General features: G+C 40.8%; 1 protein-coding gene across 3 annotated transcripts in view; it reads left to right on the top strand.

The window, feature by feature from the left end:
* FNDC3B (fibronectin type III domain containing 3B) overlaps window positions 1-21,126 on the top strand; it is a 329,585-nt gene that overhangs the window by 249,990 nt on the left and 58,469 nt on the right. For all 3 annotated transcript variants that reach the window (XM_069475276.1, XM_069475277.1, XM_069475278.1), the window contains exons 12-16: window positions 12,123-12,247; window positions 13,859-14,033; window positions 15,687-15,773; window positions 17,271-17,409; window positions 19,344-19,415. In XM_069475276.1, the coding sequence (XP_069331377.1) occupies window positions 12,123-12,247; window positions 13,859-14,033; window positions 15,687-15,773; window positions 17,271-17,409; window positions 19,344-19,415 (598 nt within the window). The remainder of the gene's footprint in view (window positions 1-12,122; window positions 12,248-13,858; window positions 14,034-15,686; window positions 15,774-17,270; window positions 17,410-19,343; window positions 19,416-21,126) is intronic.

Here is a 21,126-nt window from a genome sequence, read left to right as displayed (position 1 = left end):
TGAGAATAATGACTTTCGAGGTGAGGTTGCCCCATCCACATGTGTGCCACCACATCCGGCACCCATGTGGATGTATGGGTGTCCCCTGTGGCCCCTGTATTTTTATTACAGTATAATGGCACTACTTAGAGTTCAAGGAAACTTTATTCTTCTGTTCAATTTGTAATCACCATTCTGATAAAATGATTAGTGTAAAATGTGAAAGTGTTGGTAAAATAAGAGCACGGGGCATCAAGCCCAGTTTTCAAAGGATTCTGCTGGAATTAGGAAGGCTGTGCTCAGTTGACCTTCTTGGGAAATTCCACCTTAATCAATACCTAACTATATTCTGGCCTCCAAAACACCAGAGAAGGTGGCTGCCTAATGGGGGATAGAAAGCAGAAACGTGTTGCAGTGCAGGGGGAATGTGATACACCATCTCTCCCGAATTCATTGTCATTAATATCATATCACTGTTGCATAGAGTTCACCTGAAAATTACTCATTAATAGTTCTGTAAGAGGGTTGGCTGCCTGTTTGTTCTCCATTAATAACTAACTAGACAACTCCTTAATTTTTAAATCAATGTGGGAAGTAACTGACTATGATATGATCATTAGCAACTAAAAATGGAATGTACAGGTGTCACTGGCTTTTCAGCTATGGCCATCAGTTTCGATTTTCACCTGAAACAGATCAGTTTTTATTTCTTGGAAAGGTGTGGCCTTTCTTAGTCAAGTTCCCTTGTTGTGGTGACTCAGATGAGTTTTAGTGTCTAGAGCCGTAGGGTTCGAAAACTGGCCCTGCATTTTGTAGCTCTTTAGGTACTGTTTCCTCCTTCAATAGACTCCCCATTATGAGCAGAAAGGCAGAAGATCATTTTCAGGGCAGCTGCTACTTGACCATTGGACGAGTCATTGTCACATTTTGATTTCCCAGCATTCCTGTCCCCACATTTACATTTTAATCTGCAGGTGATAGTCATTCTGAAGGCTAGAGAGAGCAGGTCGAAATCTCCTAAAGGTTTTTTTTTTTTTTCCCTGCTGGATTTGTGGGTTACACCCAATGCTGACTTTAAAAAAAAAAAAAAAGAAACTTTTGTATGAAATTAGTTTTGATTTAGCTCAGAACTATGAATAGGAGAGAGCTTCTTAACTTTTTTTCACAGCAGCACAATACTTACATGCTAGATTTCTCAAGGTCAAGGTTCTTTCCCCCAGTGGGAAGTTGGTGGAGGGGAAGGTGGTCGTAGCACTTGAGCTGCACCACGCCATGGGCCACCCTAAGCTCAGCCCTTGGACTGCCCTGTCTTCTCCCTGGGAACTCTACTGAGCTAAACTGACCCTGTGTTGCTTCTCTGGTTTGTGGCATATCAGTGTCCAGCAAAGGTGGGAGTTTTTCCCTAGAAGAAGCAATGGGGGAAAGATTAAGGATCTTGAGGCTTCTAGGGTAGGGAGGAGCTTTTAGGAAAAAGAATTAGGGACCTTTGGATTGAATCATTCATAAATGCCTGCCCAGTCTGTTTTAAGTTTCCTGAGTATTAAATAGATGGTGGTCTGGCCTTTTCCTTGAAAACTTGAGTAAAGGGGTGAATTTCACAAACAGAAAAGGAGCTTTCTTTTCTGTTTTAGAGAAAATGAGTTCTGTAAATAAAGTATTTATGGAAACTTGTTGTAAGTTCTACTGTCAGGTATTGTTTTTATTTTTGCCATAGAGAATACTAAGTGGTGCTATTGCAACTATGAGAGCGTATGGAGATCTTGCTGTGAATAAATGGCATAGATTCACAATGATATGGTGTTTATCTAGAGAGACTTGGATTAATAGTCTCTGCTTTGTCTCTGTCTTAGTCCATTTTATGCTGCTATAATGAGTACCTGAGCCTGGATAATTTATAAAAAAGAACAGAGAGTCATTTCTTACAGTTCTGGAGGCTGGGAGAGCCAAGGTCAACAGCCTGCATCTGACAGAGGCCTTCTTGCGGCATCATCTCATGGCAGAAGGGCAAGCTAGCACGTGCCCAAGAGAGGGGAGGAGGCTAAACTCACCCTTTATCAGGAACTCATTCCTGTGACAATGGCGTTTATGCATTCATTATGGCAGAGCCTCATGACCTAATTACCTCTTAAAGAAAAAAAAAAAATCACCATCTCTCAACACTGTTGCATTGGGGATTAATTTTCTACATGTAAACTTGAGAGAATATTTTAACCATAATAGTCTGTAACTAATCATGGTACCCCAAGCAAGTAGTTTAACTCCTGAGCCTTAGCCTTTCCACCTGAATGAAAAGTAATGTCAGTTATCTGCTGGGAACGTAAAGATTGAACAAGACAATGTGGATAGTAGCAGATTCAGTGTTATGATTATTCCATGTTTTTGGTGCAAGTTCGCCTACGCAGATGTTAAGATCTGGGTGGGAAAAGTCGACAATTAGAAGGCTTGTGTGAGAGGCGTATGACATTCTTCTGTCAGGAACTTAAACAGGAGCCCTGAGGTTAGTGTCTCGAATTTGAACTAAACAAACACTTATGTCAGTGCTATATATGGATGTTAATGTACTGTCAGCCCAGCTTCTGGATGTGACATGTAGGGGACATATCGGAGAACCAGAAAAATAGCTCTGTGGGAATGTGACTCCTGGGCTTCCCAAGAATCTTCCTCATGGTGAGTCAGCTAGCCCAAAAGCAAGTTCACATCTGGTTTCCTGGTGACTGAGGAGCCAACACAGCTGGTAAACACAGTGGACTAAGAATGAAACAAATAACCACAGAAATCAAGGGGAAGTTGAGAGAGCAGAAAATGCCAACAGCAGATAGAGCCCGTAAGCCCTGGGGAACCTTAGCAGGCCAGGCCCTGCAGTCCTGGGGCAGAAACCTCCTGAGGCAGGTAGCCGGCCCAGACTGTAGCTTCTTAGGCATCATGTAGTTCAGGAGTAGTCAGTTTAGCTCGAAAGTTAGGGATTGAGCTGGCCCCATAGGAGACACTTGGTAACTGATTTATTAATTAGACTCCTATCTAGCTTTTGTGTTGAACAGTTAATATCGATAATCTCTCAGAGTGCTTCTTGGCACGAGCGAATTTGCACATCGCTTTTCTGGTTAGACAGCAACCACTCTTGGAATGGAAGCAAGGGGAGCATCGGCAAGCAGAGTGACTTCCTGTGTCCTGCAGAATGGATGAGGAGAGAGAGCCTCCCTGAGAATTTGGTGACTCTCTCTCTCCGGGGTGCCATGCTCCCTTAGGTGAACAGCATGTTAGTTCTGTGAAGAAGTCTGAAAAGGCAGCCTTCCATTCCCCAACCAGCACCACTGCCTAGCTGAAATGTAGTGGGAAGGTGCCCCTTGCCCAGGCTCATGTGCTTTTTGGTTATTCTTGGAAACTGCCCTTATGGGGATTGGAGAGCAGGGTCCTGGGTTCATTTGCCACTCTGTCCATCAGAGACCGTCTTTCACACAAGTGCCTCGAATCAAATCCGTGACCTGGCAGAGTGGCAGAGTTTTTCCATATCACAGACTTTCACTGCCACATCTGAGGGTGGTTTCAAAGAGCCAGGGAAATTGCTTACCCCATTATAGCTACTACTGAAGGAAACTAGGCCAAAAAGGATTTACTAACTCAGAGGTTCTTTAGGTATCAAGGCAGAGTTAAAAGGAGCCCCCTCTTGGGGGCCTCAGCCTGGCCTGACATCCGCACACCCGTGTCAGATTCTCTCCCTGCTTTTTACCATTTGTCATGTGTGCAGGATGGTGTTATGTGTTTGGGCAGCAGACTTGGTGGGGTGCTTCTGGCTGAGGCTAAATTACAAATCCCATCTTCGTTCCTGGCACCTTATTTATCAGCTTGTATTTGTTGTGCCTGCTGGTTGCCAGCTGGAAGAAAACCACCTTGGGCCTTGACTAGTTGGATGGACCAAGCCCATCCATCCCTTGGCTCATTTGTAAATTGTACTAGTAGCTTGTTCTAAAGTGACCCCCCTCTGTTGCCTTCCTCCCCCTTCACTGGGACAGTCTTAACACATTAATCATATCAAAGCAGTTTACCAGATGAACCTCAATATTTGGAGAAGTATATAAGAAAATTGTGTTTGTTTTGTTTATTTAAATCAGAGGACCTGGTGATCATCCTTGGCTATTTCAGGCAGCCAAGCCTCTCCCACTAGCAGAAAAACTAGTATGCCGAGGGACCAAATGCATGTAGTGTTTATTTGGTAACTTGCAACCGCAAACCATCCCACCCTCTTACCTTTGCAACGTCCTCTGTGCCAGGATGCTCAGTAAATTGAAAGAGGCATCCCTGAGGGGAGAGCAGGGTTTGTCACAAGGAACTTTTGAATCTGCCCAGATGTGAAGTGTCCCCACCTCCCTGTGAGGAGCCCCTTTGTGTATATGATTATGCTGAACACATACATGCTCTTTCATTTCTCAAGCCAACATTTGTCTTTGATGTTGCCTAGGGTCGGCCAGTGCTGGAACAACCTCTAAATATAGATGCACAAGCAGACTAAATCTTAGAGCCTGGCGGTAGTTCAGTTGGCCAATGCAATTTTATTTTTTGATTTATCGTTGCCATTTCTGACAGGTTGAATTATGCCTTTACAGAGAGTGCCCAGCCCGGAATCAATCAGCTTATGTCTGGATCCAGCAGCCATGGGCCACAAGCACATGGCAACTGATAACCACATTCATAGAACTTATTTAGCAGGCAGTTATCAAACCTGGTAAGAGCAGCTCAGGAAGGCAGCAGGCGTGGCTGGGAAGGACCTGAGAGAGAAGAGGGGCAGTGGAAAGAGACCACAGAAAAGAAAACATCAGGAAGAGTAAGTCACATGACCAAAGGGAGCCAGTTCACCAAGGATTCTAGCACCCTTCTGTTGGCCATTCTTACTCTTGTGTCAAGAATGAAGCTATTATAAAGAGTAACAGGAGGGATTGTTTCCAGTCTGTTAATTTGAAGGTAATTGAAAGTATCAGCCAACTTCATCTATTAGTGCCAGTAGCGTTGGAATACCCCCGCCAGTGCCGTTAGTGCCAGGGCGCTTGGAAATGTTAGCCGGAGCCACACGGCCCCGCAGTCTACAGAATTACTCTGGCAGGAGAACACTGTGGCCTGAATTAATTGGGATATTTGTGAGTTGCATGTATAGAATTGGCCATGGATGTGCTGTGTTCCTTAACAGGAAACCAGCCATTGAGAGTACTGAGGGCAGCCTTATGAAGGTATCAGGTTAGTAAAGAAGAAAAACTGACTTGAAAAAATTCTTTTGTTATTGTTTTCAGTCTTCCAGTTACATACTTTTACACATTAACACAAGCAACAAATGTTGCTTTTAAATGTATTTTTAACTTTAAAAATTAGTTGTGATTTTATGAACCAAATCAAATATTTTTTCTATACTTAGCTACCAGTTTTCAGATAGGAAGACCATCTATCTGTAAATCGGTTTCTCCCCTGGAACTCTGCTCCATTATGTGTTTATAAACAGATACCCAGAGAAAGATAGAAACCTGGTTACATGAGGAAGTCCTTTGAAATGTTATTTTGTTTGCTCACTTCTGTGGTTTTAGACTATGTCATACCTAAACTGTCCCCAAAAGACCATTGCATGTCTGTATTTAAAAATCTCCCCAGGGTTCTCTAAACTTGGTATAGCATTATTAAAAAATTTAATTCGGTCTGAAATGTAACCTATAAGATGAAGTAACTGCATAGCTCTTGATTGGCAATTTTGGTTGATCTTTATCATGTAGGAGTCTGGTTATATTTTTAGCTTCTACCAAAACAATTTTTAAAATTTATTCAGAGAGGCCCTTTGTTGGCTAGCTTTGAGAGAAAAGGCACGTGCTACATGCATGTAGAACATAGGACCCATTACACGTCAGACATTGTTATGTATACTAGCATTTCACATTCCATTCCCTCACTTCCTGGCTCGTTATTATGTAGTAGGAATTTATAAATGTTTGTGAAATTCAGAAGGGTAAAACTTCATACGGCAAATATATATGGCCATCAGATGAGTGTAATACTGCATAATAAATTACCCCAAAGCTTGGTGGCTTCAAACAGTCACTTTCTTATGCTCATGGATTCTGGGTTAGGGATTTGGTGGGCACTAGGTGGCTTGTTGAGTGCTCTACAATGGAGCTGTAATTATAATGGAGTTTCAACTGCGAGTGCTCACTGGTTGGGGGCTGGAATCTTCTGGTGGTGCCTTCACTCAAAGTCCAGCAGCCAGTGCTTGCTTTGGGTGGGACCTATCTGGGTGCTATCCACATGGCCTGTTCATAAGGCCTGTGACTGCCTCACAGCATGGTAGCCTTAGAGTAGTCGGAATTGCAAAGTGTCACAGGGAAAAGGCAGAAGCTTTGTCACCTTTTCAGACCCAGCCCTGGAAGTCACCCAGCTTCATTTCCACTCCATTCTTTTGGTTACAAGAGAGTCACAAGCCCACCTACATTCAAGGGAAAAAGACATAGACTGTATTCCTCAATGGATGAGGAATAAAAGAATTTTAGACTGTTTAAAAATCACCACTTTGTGATATATGGCTCTCTTGACTTCTTTCAGTCCTGAGAAACCATTAACAAATATTTTTTCCTTTATCTTTGCACATACGATGTTTTAGAAACCACGTCCTAATACTGTTAGATATAAGGTCATAGACTTTTGAAAGTACAACATAACTCTTTTTCCTACCCCTTATTCCTTCTTAGTATTCTGGAGAGAGGGAGAAGGAAGAAAAATGTGTACCCAGAATTGCAGTGATAGGACCTTATAGCCAGTGCTACTCAGCTAGCCAGTGGGATATGCCTTAATGGCACTCAAATACCACTCTTTCCAGTTAGCAGATGGAAGAGATCACTCTGCATGCTCTCTTAGTGATAAGGACGAGGAACCCAGGAGATAAACGGTCTCCTGCCAGTGAATATCTCTGCCTCAGGAGTTTTACTTGAAAAGCAGGATCATGTGTCCTATTCTTTCAGATGACTCAGAATAGTTGAGCAACATGCTTTACTTTCTTTTTTTTTTTTTTCCTGGAAGACAGTATGTTGCTCTCCTGCCCAGACTGGAGTACAGTGGCATCATCATAGTTCCACTACAGCCTCGAATTCCTGGGTGCAGGCTGTCCTCCTGCCTCAGCCTCCCAAGTAGCTAGGGCTACAGGCACACACCACCATGGCTGGCTAATTTTTTAATTTTTTATAGAGATGGAGTGTCACTATTTTGCCCAGGCTGATCTGGAACTCCTGGCCTCAAGCAATCCTCTCACCTTGGCCTTCCAAAACACTGGGAAGACAGGTGTGAGCCACTGCCTAATTTTTATTTTTTAACTATAGATTGATTGTAAAGAAATGGAAAAATATTCAAGTCAGTAGTAAAGGGACAGAAGAGAAAATAAGGAATATGTTCCTTAAAATATTTAAAAACCTTCTATATTTATAATTTATCCCCAAATTTCATTTTAAAGAATATAACGTTAGGCAAGGCCTTTTTCCCCCTTGGGGAAGAAAGAACTTTGTCCCTGAGGTCGTTATCACATCCTAAAAATGTTTCTAGGGCGGTCATTTTCTGCCATGTAGCCGCATAAGAGTACATTTCCTATGCTCCCCAACCTCACTTCCCTCACCCCTCCTTTCTGTGATCGAGCCCCTTCACAGTCTGGCACAAAGGTGGAGGTTATTCCCGTTCTTCAGAATTTAGCAGGAGCCTGTAGGGCCTAGAGCAACATCTGGGCTCTCTTATTTTGAGGACTTGTAACCAAATGTGCGACCCTTGTAAAGTGCGAGTGAGAATGAAGATGGAGCAAAGGGGAGGCAGATGCGGATGGAAGGTGTGCTGCCCTGCGTGTTCTAAGGCTAGGACTTTCCCCCAGAGTTGGAGACTCCTTTTAACATGTGAATCTAGAAATGAAAAGAGGTACTTGCGTGCCAAAGTTCAGAAAATGGAATGTCCAGCCTAGGCCAGGCGGACTCTGGTAAATAGAGCTTCCGTGACATTAGGGGACTGGGCTGCCTGAGACACGCAGGAGGGCATGGAGAGTAAGCCGACCCAGCAGTGTCTGGAATGTGGGTAACATGCAGCGTATTTTTGTTCAGTGATAACAAAGAGGAGAAGGAGACAGGCTGGGAGCTCAGGACTGGGGAAGGATTGATCTGATGTGTGCCGTGAACAGAAGCCAACTTGCTGGCAAGTTGAGCCCTTTCCTGGAGAGCAGTTTTGACCAGAAGTAGGTGGACAAGCACCCTGGGCCTGGTCAGAAAACATTTCCCCAGGGGGAAGGGTTGGTACTCTCAGGCTAGGTCTGTGTGTAGAATGACAATAGGTTAGCAAGAAGTGTGAATCTAGTTAAGTGAGAAGAGGAACACTCAGCTTGGAAAAGGAAACAACCCAGGTTTGTAATGCCTCACCCCATGCCAAACTGAGCACCTTGAAGTTTATCTGTACACAGTTGGTTCGTACTCTAAGATTTCTTTACATTCTAGTAAAGATTAACCTTGCCATTAAATGAACTCGGTTCGAGCTGTAGAAACAAGCATTTGCACATGCCCGAGATTATAAAATGGAAACAAGCCAGTGAACCCTGAAAATCCGCCCTTTTCTGGCTCACAGATACTGGCAATAGAAAGTTAGGTCAGAGCACGGCTGAGGCTTATATCAGTTCGTGTCAAATGAGGTCAGTAGCCCAGTGGCTAGGTCTGCTCCAGAATGAGCAGTGGTGTGGGCTTTCAGCCTCTTCTCAGCACTTTCTCTAATTGGGGTGAAGTTTCCTTTCCTTCCCCACCAAGAATAGGAGCTGCAGGGTTTGTCTCAGAGAGGTATTGATCCTGATGGCTCACGTGCTGCACACCTGACCCACAAGGCACAGAGAATTGGGGTGCCCCTGGGAGTCTGTCGCCATTTCTCCCCTGCAGACCAGCCAACTCCTAGGCCCTGATAGTCCCTTTGAGAGCGTGTACTCTCCTCCCTGTGACTCACAAGTGGCCTAGCAGCAGTAGCTAACCAGGACTAGGCCTGGACCACGGCTGTCCTTGCTGCCTGTGTTTAACCAGATTATTGATGACAGCTGGCCTGAAGAGTGTCAGCAAGTTACTCACTTCCATTAGGACCACATTGTAGTAGGGAACTTTGCACAAGGCTCATTTTAAATTATTAAAAAGTAAGTTTCCTAAGTATAGCTAGCATAGCTCAGTAATCCTGTCTAGTTTAAATTAGATTTTATTAAAAGAGGGAACATGCCATAGATTATATGTAATCTCTCAAAATCACTTGGAGCTACACTACCTATAAAAGATAAAAGTTGTGATTTACCATCTGTAAAACTTCACTGACAGCAATGGTTTGGAAATATTTAATTTTTGATAAACAATGATAAACATCCACATTATTACTCCTGTCAGTTTATGTGAATCTTTCAATCTTCTAAAGCATTACCTTTTTTTTTTTTTTTCTCTATCCATTTCTGTCAGCAAGAAGAACTGGGCAATATTTTGTTTATAAATGCTATTTGCAACCTGGGATCCCACTTGGTTTACAAACAGATTCTCCAAATCTTCTGTCCCTTTGGACATGTATGTGCTTACCGTATTGCTTAAGCCCCAGAGCCCTCCGGGAGTCTGGCGGTGGACAGACTGGCGTGACGTGCGTGTGCAGGCACTGGATCCCTGGAGCCCATGGCCTTCTCCGTGTTCGCATGTTAACCTCTCGGCTGCTGATCGCTGTTGTCCTACAGTGACTTTTCTGAATATTAATTCTTTTCTTTCCAGATATCCTTTTCATATTAAACTCCATGTCCATGAATATATTCTTCTTTTCCGAAGCTTCTCTGATGTCTTAAATATTTTAACCTACTTTCCCTTGTTTTTGCATTATTCTCTCTAACTTCTAAAAATTCACCAATAAGCCCTAATTTAACTGTGTGAAATATTTGTACTCTTACCCCTGTAGACTCTACAGATATTGCTTCTAAAACTTGATCCCAAGGTTCTAAACACTCTGGATCTTTCTACATGGTCCCAGGTTCCATGCACACAATATTACATCTTGGAAGGTGTTATGATGGAAAATGTGGCATGCTTTGTCTAGACAGGTTGGAGTTAACTTAGCAATTGTTCCTGATACTGAAGTAGAAAAAATTCTTTAAATGTTAGCAATATCAGAAAATACCTCAGAGTGCTGCTTCCCCAATTCTTTAGTTAGCCCAACTGCCATGGCCCTTTTAAGAGAAAAGTCTGGTGCCCACCATGGATGCCCCCTGACTCTTTTCTCATTTAAGCCACAGTCTGGTTCCTACCATATTAAAGCCAATCAGCCTCGTAAGGAACAGATTGACTTTTTATGTACTGGCTATAGTTCTAAGCACCAGAAATGGACGAAGGAGACCAAACAAGGAAATAGGAAAAATGAGGCATTGAAGGGGAGCCAGCATCCCATTTGGAAGGGAAGAGAGCTTCCGCCATGGCGGGATGTGCCTTTCTCGTACTGTTTACTCTGAGTTCAGAAATAGAGGAGGAAAGAAGGTAGATCATGCTGTAGCCAGAAACGGATACAAAACATACCAGCGCTCACATAGAGTGTAATCAGACCCTGGATATAATTATGCAAGTGTATGCATATGAATAAATCATCTTCCTCAGCCTTAACACTCAAGGTTAAAGTCAGCACAAGGGCATGATGTGCCAGCCACAGTGACTCTGCTCAAGTGGTAACTGAAAGTGGTGTTTTCTACCCTCCCAGTCTGCTTTCTTGCACCTGAATATACTTTGAACCCTTGATAAAATGAACTTTGAATCTTAAAGACCATTATTAGAACTTCCACTCCCGTCCACTGGAAAAGGTGCCACCTTGCTTGGGGCAAAGATGGAGTGGGGAAGAGGTTAGTTTGAGGACGAGTGTGGTGTCGTTGTTTTTAATCTGCTCGCCCTGGTGACATTCAAGCTAGTTGTGTGTTTATTTTATTTTTTATTAAACTTCACCTGGAATGTGTTTTAGTGGTAAGTATTCGAAGGCCTGCTTAAAGAAGGAGATGCTTAAATTTGTTAGGGGAAAAATGTGCTTGCTTTACTCTTTATAAAATAAATTCAGAACTTCAGACATATTCCTAAAGGCCGTGGGCATGACTGTCTGACTAGAATGCTAAAATCCATTCAACATTAGCATGTGGTTTTCTTTTGTGTGAACATAGATAATAAGATAATATGGGTTATGGGTAAGAAATGTTCTAGCAAACTGCTAATGGGAGTATTACATGCCTCTGAGTATGGCATAAGGTGGGTTAGGTTTTTTTTCCTTCACCCATGGGTCTATTAAGAGACCCACTGGAGTGTTTTATTTTTACTTCAAAGAATTTAAATTATCATGTAAGGCCAGGAAGGCATTAAAAGTATATTTCTAGCCTAATGATTAACTTGGAGTGCTTGTAACATATACAGTGGTGAATTCAACCAGTGTTCTAAGTGCTTACCAGACATTCAACTCTGCAAGCACTGATTGAGCACCCGGATTGTCTACAGCCCTGTTGGGAGGAAAGCATATGTGGACAAGATGCATCAAAGGCTTGTGACCAGTATTTAGGGATCACTGAAAAAACAGCTCGCTGTCACTAGAGTGTGCTTGTGAGGAGTTTGGGGCCCACTGCATGGCAGGAGAGGGACAGCTAGAGAGGGCTCTGTGTGGCACGTTCAGTTGCCCAGACTGGCTCTCTGGCGCTCGGGTTACTGGGTAAGGCTGTGCAGTTTCAGAGCTAGCGACCCCTCTGCAGCTGCCATCAGACTCTTGATTGATTAGACTGGGCAGTTGTGACCAACCCGAGTGAGAAAGAGGATTTTTGAAATTGTCATCTTTAACTGGAGCATCACCTTGTGCCTGAAGGGTCCTTTTTGATTTTATTAACCCAAAACCACTTTAGAAATACCACAAGTACAGTGAATTACCCATCTCAGTTACAGAATTTTCCGCAGTGCCTTATGTTAAAGATGAGATTTCATGGTAGAGTGCTCTATGCTCAACATGGACATTTCCCTATAAGCTTTCCTTCTGTTGATTTGTTTGTACAAACTAGGCAATTAAAAAGTTACTCAAAATGCTCCTTCATTTTCTTATTATTTTTAAATGTATGTGCCTGTTATGTTGTTTTCTTGTAGGGAAAAAGAAACAGTGGTTTCAGACAGTGCTTCTTTGGGAGCCAAAAGCACTGTAAGTTGTCAAAGCTTTGTCCGGCCATGGGGTACACGTTCAGGCTGGCCGCTCGGAATGACATTGGCACGAGGTACGGCATTTCCTTGTCCTTTGCCCTTCACCTTTGGCTGATGATTCTGAGCCTTCTTCAGCGTTCCTAGAAGTCCTGAGGAAGGCTGCCTCCGCACTGAATCAACCTGAGGTTTGGCGAGAGGGAATCCTGATCAGAGGGGATAAGAGGCCTCTTGTGAGGTGATGAATGCCACTGCGGCCTCTTTGCAGTCTTGCAGCCCGTGTTGCAAACGCCCCCCTAGCGATCTCTGAGAACCAAGATGAAGGTAGCAGTACAGATTTTAAAAGGAATTCCCCTTGGGGCTTTATTTTTTGAGATCATGTGCCTTTTTTCTTTCATCACTTTAAAGCAAGCTCTTCATTCAGCTGCCTTTTTTCAATTATGTATTTCCTGATACAAAGAAAAGGCTACTGGGCTGATCATTGTCGTTAAGCCCAGGGAAGATGCTCACAGAATTGGGGAAAACCTGGGCTGTCTCAGAGGCTGCTGCGTGGCTCCAGGCTGTAGGAGAAAAGCAAGAACAGGTGTACTGCCAGGCCTCAGTTGATTAAAGGAGGCTTTGAAAAGGCCATGTTTCAATTGCACTTGCCAGGCAACTCTTGATTAAGGGAAAAATCTTTTTATCACTGCTTGTTGAAAATCTTCTTAAAAGTTTGGCACATCAGTGGTCCCCAACCTTCTTTCCAGCCTAAAGAATCTCTTTGTAACATCACAAAGTTTTGCAGACCTGCCTCCTCCACCCATGATAGCCATTATAGTTTTAGAGTTTACTGGTTGAAAAAATCATAGTGATAAAAGCTTCTGTGGTTCATGAATTTTTAAATGAATTGGAAACATCCACAAACTTTTGAAAAACAGTATTGTATATATTTATAAAACATTTATCTTATCAACAGCCAAATTATTTGTGATGACATTGATTTGAAGAATCCTTCGTAGCTACCACTCATAGCTTAATAAACATTGCATTGTGCTATGCTTTCTGTTCATTGCTTTTGGGGTGAAAAGAAATTCTCAAGTACAGTTATCCCTCAGTATCTGTAGAGGATTGGTTTCAGGACACACATCCTCCTTCCCCACACCCCATAGATCCATGAATCCCCAAATCTGCAGATGCTCAAGTCTCTTACATAAAATGGCATAGTATTTACATATAACCTATGCATATCCTTCCCTCCTGTATATTTTAAGTCAGCTCTGGATTACTTACAATATCTGATACAATGCTTGCATATCACTTCATGTGCATGGACTCACCCTAGTCCTCAGTGTGTGGCAAATTCAAGTTTTGCTTTCTTAAACTTTGTGGAATTTTTTTTCAAAATATTTTCGATACTGAAAAGTATTGGTTGAATCCACAGATGTGGAACCCACAGATACAGAGGGCCAACCGTATATTGTCCTGTAACTTGGTGTGCTTGTCTAGTAGCAGACCACAGCGGGAAAAGGGCAAGCTGAAAGCTGTGGCAGACAGTGTCACATGAAGGATCCTTGCTTGCCTTTGCTTACCGTGCCTGTCAGGCCACAGACTCTCCAGCAGGCTGGGCAGTGTGTAAGTTTATGCCTCCTCTTTTAAAACAAAACCCTACACACTCCTAAATGTGTGTCTCACTGTTTCCTTCTCTACAGTGGTTACAGCCAAGAGGTGGTGTGCTACACATTAGGAAACATCCCGCAGATGCCCTCTGCGCCAAGACTGGTGCGAGCCGGCATCACCTGGGTCACGTTACAGTGGAATAAGCCAGAAGGCTGTTCACCCGAGGAAGTTATCACCTATACCTTGGAAATTCAGGAGGATGAAAATGTAAGTTTTGCAGATTTTATACCCTTGTGTTTTGCGTAAGTCAGCATTATTATGGCTGCAGGGCACCATGAAATTGGATTAGCTGCATAATTTCAAAACCAGGCTCTCGATTTCTACCAACAGCAGCCTGCTTTTTCCCATCTTAGTAAATGGCACCCCCATCCTTTCAGCTGGGGAAGCCAAATTCCTTGGAGTCATCCTTGACCCCTTATCTAGTCAGTCGGCAAATCCTTTTAAATCTTCCTTTAGAAATTATTCAGGAACCTAACCATTTTTCATTATCTCCACAGCTACTGCCGTTTTACAAGCCAACTTCATCTCATCCCTGAATTATTTCAGTGGCCTCTTAATATTATTTCTAACTTCACCCTTATTATGCTACAGTCTGTTCTCCACACAAAGCCTGAGCGATCCTGCAAAATACAAAAAGATCGTGTCAGTGCTCTTTTTGGAACCCTTCCCACTTCAGTGGCTTCCCCTCCCTTTCAGAGTAAAAGCCACAGCTTTTACAAGGCCCACAGGGTCCTCTGTGCTTGGTTCTCCATTATTGCCTGTTCCTGCCGCTGTAGTCCTATCTGCCTCGTGTCTGTTCCTTGAACAGACCAGGTTTGCTCTGGCCTCGATGCCTTTGCAGCTCCTGTGCCCTCTGGCTAGAAGGCCCTTCCAGATATCTTTGACTCACTGCCCTCATTTCCCTCAGGTCTCCTCTCAAGTGTCATCTCTTTGGACAGCCCTTGCCTGACCACCCCGTAGAACAGCATTGTCTAGGTTCTACCTTCTGCAGTGATGGAAATGTTGTATAGTGTGTGCCGTCCAATCAGGTAGCACCTAGACACATGGCTGTTGAGCACTTGAAATTGGCTTATGGGCCTGTGGAAATGAATTTTTAATTTTAATAAATTTGAACCCAAAGAGCCTGGGTTTGGGTGTGGGTACCGTGTTTAACCTACTCAGCAGCACCTCACTAGCTCCACCACTGTATCCTCTTACCCAGCTTTAGTTTTTGTCATAGCACTGAATACCACTGGACATGCTTTATATTTACATATAGGGTTTTTTTTTCTAACTGCGTCTCCAACCGCCGTGTAAGCTTCGCGTAGGCAAGACTTTGTGTGTCCTTAGAGCCCAGAGGAGCACTTGAAATAGTGGTATTTGGTGAGTGAATGAATGACAGAGAATACTGTTGAATGAGTTATCTGCATTCAACTTTTAGTGGGATGTTTATCCTCTTACAGGATGGTGCCCTTTCCCAGCAGAGCTGTCCTTTCTCCCTTGGCCAGAAGAGGACACTGTGTGGTCAGAAACCTCAGCTGGTGTTTACTGTGTACCACATTGCAGCTTGACTGTGCAGACCTCCATACAAGAGGCTTTTTTCATGACAGCATTGTTAAATAAATTTTTGAAAAGTACTTTGTCACAGTAAAGTTGACCAGACCCAGGAGAAATTACAGTGTGATAAAGACAAATTTTTATTTAAGGTTCAGTTGCTATCCACAGCGCCATGGGCTTCTGATACTCTTTTTTGTAGTAGCTGCCAGACCTCTGGCTCACTGGTGATAGTAGGAAGAGGCCATATAAAAATCCTATATACAAAGGTATTTAATGCTTAGATTTTATGAAACTGATGTTTCTTTTGTGGCTTTGCCTTTTCAGGATAACCTTTTCCACCCAAAATACACTGGAGAGGATTTAACCTGTACTGTGAAAAATCTCAAAAGAAGCACACAGTATAAATTCAGGGTGAGTCCGTCATTTTGTTACCTGAACTGCTTAAAAATGAAGCTGTTTTATGTTTTTTCAGTTACCATTTCAAATGACTCTACAGGCTTAAAAAGTTTGAATTTCACAGCACTTTATATTTTTTTGTCAGTTTTTAAAATTTGTATTTATTTCAGTAGATGTAGGGGATACAAATGTTTTTTTTTTACATGGCTGAATTGTATAGTGGTGAAGTCAGGGCTTTTAGTGTACCGATCACTGGAATTGTGTACATTGTACCTAGCAGGTAATTTTTCATCCCTCACCTTCCCCACCCTCCCCGTTTCTGAGTCTCCAGTGTCCATTATACCGCTCGGTATGACCAAGCATACCCATCGTTTAGTTCCCACTTGGAAGTGAGAACATGCAGTATGTGATTTTCCGTTCTTGAGATACTTCACTTAGGATAACGGCCTCCAAGTTCCATCCAAGTATAGCACTTTCATATTTCTAAAGTAACATTTATAAAATGCACACCATACTTTAATTTTAAAATTCACTTTTGAGAAAGAAAACTGCCGTAATGTGCTATAATAAATCACATTACAACATGGCCAAGTGCCCTCACCTGGGAAGACACAAACTAAATGCTGAGTGCACCTGTCACTCTGCTTTACTTCACACTTTTCTCTTCTATATTTCTTTTAGTCAGATTTCTCTTTTGCTCTTCATTTTCCTTTGTTCTTCTGCCCATTTCTTATTCCTCACCTGTTTTTATTTTTCTCTTCCGTTATCCATCCTCTCCCCACTGAGGCTACCTTTGGTCTTTAACAACCACCATTAATGTGGACTTTGTGTTATAGGCAAAAAAGTGAATACAACTTTGTGATCATTAAGAGAAAAAAATAACATGCTGTATTCTGTGCTGCATCCCTATTTATTGAACTTGTGCTTATCATATTTTCTAATAATGACATTTATATTTTGGAGAGATATAGTTGTCTTCTGATTCCAACCTTCTCCAATTTGGGGGCCAAATGGTGTTATTTGGTACATAGTGGTCACTCAGTAAGTAGCTGTCAAATTATCAAATGGTGTGCGTGACTGTTTGAGGAAATTGATGCTAGCTGTGAGAACATAGCTATACTGCTAGCATTTCTCCACAAGGTGGCATTGCCCTACTCCTAGTTTAGTGAGCTAAGTTTTATCTGCCTTTTCTCCCCTTATTTTCCTTCCACAAAACAATACGAACTAGGTAGTGACATACTGGTTTCATTTTGTCTTTTTGACAGGGTAAAAAAATGTTTTTAGCTAAAACCTACCTTCTGATTTTATTTTTAATTGTTAATAGCCAACTGTACAGAAAATAAGTGATCTAAAAAATAAATGCTGTTAAATCAATACTTGAGTTTAGAGAGAGAAAAATGTGTGTTTGTCTGAGTTTATGGACGCCTTGATCTTGCTATGGTAAAAAGTCACCATCAATTTAGTAATACCTGATAACTAAAGCATGTTAATGTTTTCTCGGTTTTGTTATAGCTGACTGCTTCTAATATGGAAGGGAAAAGTTGTCCAAGTGAAGTTTTGGTTTGTACGACAAGTCCTGACAGGCCTGGACCTCCTGCCAGACCCCTCATTAAAGGACCAGTCACATCTCATGGCTTTAGTGTCAAATGGGGTATGTTTTGCTGCTGCTGACAGTTTATTTTTGACAGAGTTTTAGAAATGAATTTCAGGAGTGACAAGCCAAAAAAATAAATGGACACTATTATTTGAAGGAGTTTTATGCATTTGGAATATACATATGAAAAACATCCTGAGAATTCTACAAATTGGAATGGACAGTTCCATTAAAATTTAAATGGACAATTAAATTTTAATGGAAATTAAAATGGGTAATTTTAAGAGTATCTCATTTACTTTATGATTTTCCTATATTATATGTATTTTCTCCTATATCTTTAATGTATTATTGATTTGAATGTAGTAATCTCTGCATATTTAGTTCATTCTTTAGAAGCTCATCCTAAAAAAATTAGCAATATTTAATAGAAAAAATTTGACTTATAAAGTTAATATTGAAAATAAATTTCAAAATTTAGGTATGTTGTCTTAAGCAAATTTTAGCATAAAGAATGTTTAAGTTGCAATAAATTAGGAAAGTTTTTGTTTTCATTGTTGTTTGTAACCAGAGTGTTAAACTTCTGCAATTTTTATGTTAAAATTTATATGGGATTTTGGGTTATCTGGTAGAATCTATACAGCTCACCTCTGCTGTATGGATTATTTCAATAAAATGAATACTATCAGTAGGTTGATCAACATTTCTAATTCTTTGTAAAAGTGTTGTATATAATTTTCACTAATGTCATATGATAATATTAACTACCTAACAGGCCAAAAAAAAGAGGAAATCTAAAATAAGATTTTACCTGGCAGCCAAATAATGTAAAGGGGAATTTAAAACATGATTAGACTACTATTGGAAACCAACCACTGAGACAAATAACTGTTTCAAGTTATCTAATAATTTTGAGGCAAATTATTAGGATGTCTCTTTCCCTGGAAGATGAGTATGATTAAAAAAAAAACTATAAAAATCTAGGTATGCTTTTTGGGAGACCATAGATTTTTTTTCTGAGAAAATCCTAGAAAGTTCTGTCAACACTGAATATTTACTTTCATTAGCTGTATGCTATAATATTTGACTTTATAATTATTGTAAATATCTATTACTGAAATATGTATATATTAATGGAAATACCAGGTGAAAGGAGAGGGGAAGTAAATTTTCTAAATATATGTTGTGTAGACTTAAGGTTTGTTTGAAAAATCTCCTTTATATCTAAGAAAATCAAGGTGGCAGACTGATGTAGAGGTTAATTCTTTATTGTTTTGCAAAATTATACTGCAAGGTGTTTTTCTGCTCAGAAAATAAAATCCCTGCAGGCACAGGGTCACCAGTGACTATATACCCAAGGTGCCAGGGGCTGCAGGAGTAAGCCAAAACCTTCTTCCTCAAACTGTCTGCTGAGGGCATGTGTTCTTATTGATCCACATCTCTGATTTTATATCAGGTTCACTTAGGATATAAAATTTGCTTGGTGGCAAAACTGTAATGGAATAAATTTATTCCATTCTGATGTTTTACTTCTTTTGTCAATAAATTTTATACTTCTCTTTCTTCCCTTTCCATCTCTCAAAAGGATCTGGTCACTGGTGAAATAGAAAAAATAAAATAATAAAAACAAAAGGAAATATATGAATATTTTATCTTATATAAAAATCATCAAATATTAAAGAGCTGCCTTCAGAATTCTCAAATTCATGAACATAATTCATGTTGAGTTTTGTTTATGTTTCACTAAATTAATGCTAACTCTGATATTTTTAGCTCTAAGAACTTTGAATAATCAGATACTATTTAAGGATCTTGATTTGTTTGTTCTTTTTTTCAAGAAAAGTTGTTGGGTTAAAGAAATTATTGTGCATTTTGGTCAAGTCTAGAATTAAGACAGTATAATGTTATATAATTTTATGTGTTCTAATGATATTCATCAATAAAAAATCAATATTCTTTCATTAGCAGTAAGATATTTGCTTGCTTTCCAGATCCTCCAAAGGACAACGGTGGTTCAGAAATCCTCAAGTACTTGCTAGAGATTACTGATGGAAATTCTGAAGGTGAAGTTTTTGGCAATTGTTTATTCAAATCCAGTAGCAAGCTCTACTTTCTAATATGGTGTAAACATCTTTGTAGTAATAGTGGATAATCATGAATTCTAATGCCAGAGCTATTACAATAAACAACTTGAATCACATTTTAGCAGTTTTCCTCTTTCAAACCCAGCACCAGTCTGCTTCAAGTGTACATTTTTGTCATTTTTAAAAATTTTCTGTCTCTTTTTTAAACCAGAGTTCCTCATTAATAGATAAATAAATTTAATGTTTTTCCCAACTTGCCACACATTTTCTGGAAATTGTTATAAGCAAGGAAATTATCAGAAGCAATCGGCAGGAAGAAGAAATAAGTTGGAGACAGTAAAGGAGTTCAGTAATCTACAAATTCCCATGTATGATGACAAACAATATATAGTATTACAGACTAGTGACAAGTGTCACACTTTCAGAGCAAGTTTAGAAAATGCCTGTCCATCTTCATTGTGATCTTTGATCCAGATCATTTATTCATTACTATTCACACTGTGTGGATTAAAATAGAATAATGTTTGAAATCAAAAAATTCCTTAGATAGTGCCATTTCAAAAATTCTTAGGTTTTCTTTCTGATAAAATGTAGTAGTCTTTAATGTAGAAAAGTATAGTCATCAAAACTAAAAATTATAGATAATCTTACCACTGTAATAATCCCTGTAACCATTAATTTTTTTGAAAAGTGGTGCGTGCTTGTGGCAAAAAAATAAAAGAGAGTGGACGGCACCTTTTACAAGTGAGCAATGCGGCGTGGGGCTTGCTCTTGATTCTGTGCCACAACAGCCACCTGGAGCTTTTTTGGTTTTTAAGTCTGTCAGGTCCTATTTTAAGCTGAAAACATGAAAACTGTTTGAGATGAGCACATCTGTTCTTAACATAAAATCGTATTTTGTGCTAAAAATTTGATTTAGGTTTTTTTTACATTAGAAAAACTACCTAGGAGAGAAATCATGTATATGCCAGTGGCTCATTGTAAAAACTTCAGTATGTTTTGAATTTTCTTGGCTCTCCCAGCTACTGATGACAAATCAAAAGTAGGTACCGTTCTGTAGTTAGAGTTAACAACTTTGCCAGTGAACGCGTGAGTGATTAAATGAATCTTTTCAGTCATCCTTGCTCCCAGTAGCCTTTTCAGTACAGCACAGTTTTCTGACCTGTAAGATCAGTGTAATTGTCTTTAATATTGCCTTTCTCAAATGGCCTTAGTGCATGTGACTTTATTGTAAATACGACCTAATAAGCAGCCAAGGGAATGTGTGGAAGTTAAAATATCACGGAATAGAGTAAAAGTAGTTTCCCTAAAACAACTTCATGGAGTAAAAGGCTTTTGCTAAGTAGTGGACTGGAAACATACCATTAGCGGGAGCAAAACAGGAGAGAAAAACACCCCAGCAGCCCAGATTTGGGAGGCAGGCGCACTGGGAGCAGCCCCAGGTACTTCTTCCTCCAACGGCGTCAGCCTCGTTGGGCACCCAGACTCCTGGTGACCTTGCTTTCGTTTTTTAATCCGAAAAAGTGGTCGCATAACCTGGGTCACAGAGTGTTTGATCTTTAATTTGTCACTCTTCCAGGTATTTTTGTCTTTTAAGTGAGGCTCCATGAAGACAGCAGGACTTTATCCAAAAGACCCAGTTTCGAAGAGGAAGGGTTCACTCACTGTGACCTCCAGATAGATAAGAGCA

Source organism: Eulemur rufifrons, chromosome 7 (assembly GCF_041146395.1).
Source record: "Eulemur rufifrons isolate Redbay chromosome 7, OSU_ERuf_1, whole genome shotgun sequence".
Lineage (NCBI taxonomy): Eukaryota > Metazoa > Chordata > Mammalia > Primates > Lemuridae > Eulemur > Eulemur rufifrons.
The sequence above is the reverse complement of the archived record's forward strand: the minus strand, read 5'-3'. Positions and strand labels throughout refer to the sequence as shown.